This window comes from Sinocyclocheilus grahami, unplaced genomic scaffold (genome assembly GCF_001515645.1).
Source record: "Sinocyclocheilus grahami isolate Dianchi unplaced genomic scaffold, SAMN03320097.WGS_v1.1 scaffold298.1, whole genome shotgun sequence".
Classification (NCBI taxonomy): Eukaryota; Metazoa; Chordata; class Actinopteri; order Cypriniformes; family Cyprinidae; genus Sinocyclocheilus; species Sinocyclocheilus grahami.
The window spans coordinates 267,781-274,071 of NW_015505477.1; the positions used below are offsets into that span (position 1 = coordinate 267,781).

The following is a 6,291-nucleotide window of genomic DNA, read 5'->3' on the forward strand; positions in this document are numbered from 1 at the left end:
TGTGATTTCTTGATTTGACATTTTCTAATAGTGATTTTATAACAAGCAAAAATGTGGAAATGAATGACTAATAAACAAGCAAGTGCTCCTCTGCTGCCATCTACTGGTTATAATGGTAATTTATTTATTTATTAAATAAGTGTTTGTTTACCACAAAGTATATTTTGGTCATCCCATTAAAATAACATTTAAATTGGATAATTTTTTGAGCTTTAAAGTGCTGGAAACAGTTGTGTGAAATACTTGAAAGTTATTGAAATATCTCTCTCAAAATGTTGTACAAACCCTGAAATTAATAATGTAATAACATTCGACTATTTCTGCCACAACACAATGGTTATATTTGGCGTTACTACTTCTGGTTTTCTATGTCAGCGCTGTTTGGTCTGTTTCTAACAGAATTCTGTGCAGAATTTGAATGCATCTCACTAGATCTCGAACCTTATTCATTCTGCGGCGAATTCAAACATTTGCATCTTCTTGGACTCATCTCTATCCAAAAGACGCAATTTAAAAGTACAGAGTAAAATATGCTAATTTCAGTGACTCGTAAAACACACACAAATGGTAATCTATATAAATATTCTTAATCGATCAATCAAAAACTTTCACTTCAACGCATAGTGAGAGCAGCTGAGAAGATCGTTGGTGCCTCTCTCCCCTCCCTCCAGGACATTTACAACACCCGTCTCACCCGAAAAGCCCTCTGCATTGCAGGTGATCCCACCCACCCGACACACAGCTTCTTCAGTCTGCTGCCATCAGGGAGGAGACTGTGGAGTCTCCAGGCCAGGACCAGCAGACTGAAGGACAGCTTCATCCATCAGGCTGTCAGGACCTTGCCCCCCCTCCCCTCTTTTGCCCCACGCACCACTGAACTCTGACCCTCTGATGAACTCTCTCACTCCCCCCTCCCAAATACACACACACACACTGTCACTTTAATCAGTCTGAATAAACTCTTTTGCACTACAAATCATTTTTTTGCACTACAATTATTATATCTGCACTGTTGTTTACTTTACTGGTTTGCACTCTATCTGCCATATGCCTTGTGCTTTATATATATATATTTTTTTTACATTTTACCTTTTTTTTTTTACATTTTACCTTATTTGTATATTTGTATAGTTGTATTTTGTATTTAATCTGTATCTATCTGTATTTATGTTCTACTGTTAGTGTTATCTGTATGCACCCAAGGGTCTGAGAGTAACGCAATTTCAATTCTCTGTGTGTATGTGCTGTACATGTGGAAGAATTGACAATAAAGCAGACTTGACTTGACTTGACTTGACTTGACTTGAAAAACGAATATTGGCTGATCCTCACCAGCGCTGAGAAAATGAACAAGTAATAACAACGGCATCTATAAGTGACAGATATTGCTGTCATACTTGTAGTGTTCTCAGTCGTTTGCTCTGTTACCCCGCAGTTTTACAAGAACTGTTTATAAACACCACAGATAATATTTTATTGAGAGCGATTGTACATTGTGGTCCTTCTGCCAACAGGCGTCCCTGTCTGACTCATGCGTATGTGTTTTATTTCTCACGCATGCGCATTGCGCAAGAGAGGACAAACTGTCATGGCGGCGGCGGAGAAGCCCACGAAAGAGAAGCTTTTAGCCACTCTGGATGATATTGAAGTTTTATCCAGGTTTGTCTTCAAATATTCTGCATGTTTAGATGTAAATAACTTTATAAATACATTTCTGTGTGCTTTTTTTTTTTAACTGTTACAAAACAGAGTTATATTAAACTACTAGTTAATTCTTGAAATGTTCAGTGATTTCTGCTAACAGTTGCTGGGTTAGATAATAGTCGAATAAATAAGTCACAGTCTCCTTTGTCCACTCGAGTCTACTGTTTTCACAGCTATTAACACATACTGACACGCTACTAACATTCACACACAGCTCCTCTTTGGTTCTCTTATATTCTTGTTTGTGTTGCAGAGAGCTGATAGAGATGCTGGCGCTGTCCAGGACACAGAAACTGCCCCAGCCTGGAGAGGACACAGAGGTGAGAGTGAGAGAGAGAGACACTCTACTAGACACACAAGTACAGACAATACTCAATTAGTGATTGAGACAACGTTGAAATCTGAAGAAGAAGATATATTTGTATCTGATATTTGCAGGTTTTAAAATTCTGATTTAGCTTGGGAAAAAGAAAAAAAGCCTGAGAAATCCTAAAAAAACCCATTTTGCTTTGCTGTTTAATTAGAGTTCGTATTAGTATTAATATTGCCTTGTGCATTGTTGTGTGCTTGCTGGACTATTATATGGCAGTGTAGAGCATGAATTGACTGTATGCTGATTCTGTGAGCAGATACTGGAGCTGTTGGTGCAGAGAGATAAAGAGTTCCAGGAGCTCATGCAGACGGCGGTGGAGCAGGGCAAAGTGCACCAGGAGATGCAGGCACTGGAGAAGGAAGTCGAGAAGAGAGACAGCGATATCCAGCAACTCCAGAAACAACTCAAAGAGGCTGAGCATATACTGGTAACTGACATGAGCCAATGCACATTTATTTCAGTAACAGACCAGCATGCTTAATCAATTTACAAACTGTCACTTTTTGTGCAGCTTTTAATTTTAAAGAATAATTTAGGGTTTGAATTTCAATATTGTTCAAATTAACTCTTTTCTTTTTTTATGATGTGTATTTACACTGTAACAAGGACACTTTATAATAAAGTGCAACCCACTCAGTCTTTTTATACAAACTGTGTTTGACACAATATTTATGAATCACTTCTTTAAACTGGAAATAACTGTGTTTTTCATTAATCATCAGGCCACTGCTGTCTACCAAGCCAAAGAAAAACTGAAGTCTATTGAAAAGGCCAGAAAAGGTATTACGGTGGTTTTAAAATGATGACCATATTTTCTGGAAAATAAGTCACACCTGGCTAAGTGGCTATGAGTCGCACCAGGTCAAATTTGCATTGTTGAGAAGAAGAAAAAAAACAACAACACAGAAAATTTGCATCGAGTACAAGACATTTTATTATTATATTCAGAAACATTATAAACACTGTAAAGATGTATTTTAGTTTCCCTTTCGCCACAACAAATCCTATACATTTAATGGTATTCATAACTGAACAGGAATGTAAAATATAAAGCAAGCATAATTTATAGTGGCATTAATTTTTAAAAGGAATTTATTTAAAGTGACAGTGAAACTGCTGGCTTGTGGGAAATACACTATACAAATAAACTTGGGCTCACATGTGCTTGACATTAATTTCATTATATAAGCCTCTTTGGATTTTAAGTCGCAGCACGTTTCAGATGATTTAAAGTGGGACTTATATTCTGGAAAACATGGGAGTTCTCAGTAGAATTGATTCAGTCACAAGACTGAGATGCAGGTAATTGTATTTTATTTATTTGATTTAATGTATTGATATACCACAGTATCAAATAGATTCTGCTCTAGTTAAAAATCGACGTCTTCTGTGTCTCACTCTTTTTGTTTGTTTTCACTAGGGAGTATCTCTTCAGAGGAGATCATCAAATACGCTCACAGGATCAGTGCCAGTAATGCGGTGTGTGCTCCTCTCAACTGGGTTCCAGGTAAATAGACAGTTTTTTTTTTCTGTGTCCAGTTATTTTATTCATCACTTTCACTCATTTGATTTCCTAAGAAACATTTTGTGTTGTATTTGTAAGTTCTTATGATGTGCATGTATGTGTAGGTGACCCCCGCAGGCCGTACCCCACTGATCTGGAGATGCGCAGTGGAATACTGGGTAACATGAGCAACATGTCCACCAACGGAGTAAACGGGCACCTGCCTGGAGACGCATTGGCTGCTGGGAGATTACCAGGCAGGCTCACTCTTTTGTTCAGATGTTTGATCAAATTAAAAAAATTATATTTATACGTTTTAAAAAAATTATAATTAAAACAATAGAATATGAACAAGTAGAATAAGTTGAAATCAAATGAAATCAGTATTAAAATTAATTTGTACTACAGAGGTGGAACAGAAGAACACAAAAGTGGTTTGTAGGTGTATTTTCAGATGTTTAATGAGGCTCAGAGGTGGCATAAGTGCAATTAAATTAATAAATTCATGTTGAGAATTATGTTTTAAATATAAAATTGATTATATAAATATTAAATGATTTAAATAACTGAAATGATACTTTAAAAAATGAGACTTAAGCTGCCAGTATATGTCAGCAAGTCACTGATTTTATCACTGAATCAAGCAAGTAAATCAATGAAGCAAGTGACTGTCTTTATGAATGTTTAATTGATAGTTTTCACGTGAAGTCACACCCTTAAATGAACGCCCACATGGAGGGCAAAACAAGGCTTTCCTCCACTGACCGCCAGTTATTTTTATAAGGATTGCATTAAGTAGTAATGTAGTAAGACAGTGATATTTAAAGACCAATTCAGTATACACTTAATTGATGATGCAGACTTTGTGAGGTTGTTCATGTTGCGGCTCATTTGCTTGCCTGCATAAAGCACGCATCAGCAGTAAGGTGTGTACTGAATTTGAACTTTTAATATCACCATTTTACAGGCACTTTAAGTGTTTTCACGTTAAACGATTTAGAATGTCCCGCTGTTTTTAGTGATTGAAATATTGTGCCGGGTGATTTATATGGATTGCTAAAGGCCAAAACTTGCATTTTGTTCTCATATCTTTGTTTTATTCTTTTGAGAGATCTAAATATTTTTGGATTGGAACAGATAGAAAATCGACAGGCTTGTGCTGCAGTTCTATGGATGTTTTGCCCGCCAGGTCTTCGAGGCGGTCACGTGACTGAAAACTATCAATTGAATCATTGACTCACTAGATTCGTAAATGAAACACCGCTGTGTTTGTTTGGAGATGCGCAGCGGCTCAGCTGTGAGTTTGTTTGAAGTTATTTTTGTTGACGAAATAGAGAAAAATCAGGCAATAGTGTTATAATCGGACAATGTAAGTCACTTAATAGTAACTTCTTGTTTATTGAACTGTTGTATAAAATCAATAATCATTAAAAGCTGTCAATCTCCTTAGTTCATTGCGATCTCACAAAGTTCCATTATAATCAACGAAGCTCCCTACACTGCACAATGAATCTCTTATTTACATTGTGTCTACACTTTGTTATAATGAGAAGATTGGTGAGCTTGCAGAACTCAGTGATTTTGATTAACACTGTGTTTAAGAAATCAACATATGTCTGTGATACATTACTCAGTGCTGCAAAAACACGTTGTAAGTAGAAACCTTTGAAGCTCCCCTGAGCGCAAACCCAATATGCTGAGCGGGTCAGTCACACTGGTGCTCCTAAATATTTTTCTTAGTCGCACGCAGTAGTTTTCAGTCACAAACGCGACTTAAATGGTCGCACTGTAGAGCCCTGGACTATGTACTTTTGTATTGAAGCATAGAATGTTTCCTTGATGTTAATTTTTTGCTAATGTCTCCCCCCCCTTTTGCTTTTAGATATTCTAACCCCCCAATATCCTTGGCAGTCCGCTGATGTTTCCCTGGGGATTCTGCCTCCTCACCATGGCAACGATTTTGGCCTGGAGCCACCTGGTCATAACAAGGAAAATGAAGATGATGTTGAGGCCATGTCAACAGATTCCTCCAGCAGCAGCAGTGACTCAGACTGACGTGTGTGTGTGTGTGTGTGTGTGTGTGTGTCCACAGTAACTTGAGTTTGTCCACCTGAACAGCCTGAAAGTGTGTTGTCTGCATCTTGTTTCTGTGATTGTGGACTTCCAGATGACAACATATTCTGCTTTCAGGAGGACCAAACCTACACAGGTCCTCTTCAGCAAAGCCTCATTTGGCTGGATATGTTTTACAAATATGCTTGGTTTTTTTCGTTCTCCAGATGCCTGCAGTTATCATTTGTTTGTTTAATTTTATCCCACTGGCCTCAGATGTCACCAATGCATTATTTTCATTGTGCACAGAGTGACAGGCTCATTCGCATTTATTTGTTATCTAGTGAAGTGTTACAGTTTCTGGTTTACAGTTGGAATATAAATAGCAATGTAAATACCTCTGAACTTTCAGATTCTGTAAATAAAACACTTTTTTTTTTAAATATTATTTTCTTCATTTTGTTTTTTTACTTGTCTGTTTTGTATATACAGAAGGTGTAAGGCATTAGAGGAATGGGTATTTAAATGACCCTTCTGGTCCAGTTTTTCTATATATATATATATATATATATATATATATATATATTAGTCAACATTTGAAGTGGATCAAAACCTTTCATCAAAGTTGTCCTAACACCAAAATGCGTTCTTGTCTTAG

At 37.0% G+C, this 6,291-nt stretch overlaps 1 protein-coding gene across 1 annotated transcript; it reads left to right on the top strand.

Moving 5' to 3' along the window:
• The first annotated feature begins 1,517 nt into the window (after positions 1-1,517).
• On the top strand, positions 1,518-6,076 carry LOC107601074 (mediator of RNA polymerase II transcription subunit 4-like). Its single transcript, XM_016293084.1, has 7 exons — positions 1,518-1,659; positions 1,958-2,024; positions 2,334-2,504; positions 2,800-2,857; positions 3,498-3,584; positions 3,707-3,838; positions 5,464-6,076. The coding sequence occupies exons 1-7, from the start codon at positions 1,532-1,534 to the stop codon at positions 5,634-5,636; spliced, it is 816 nt and encodes a 271-aa protein (XP_016148570.1). The 5' UTR covers positions 1,518-1,531; the 3' UTR covers positions 5,637-6,076.
• Positions 6,077-6,291: the final 215 nt, after the last annotated feature.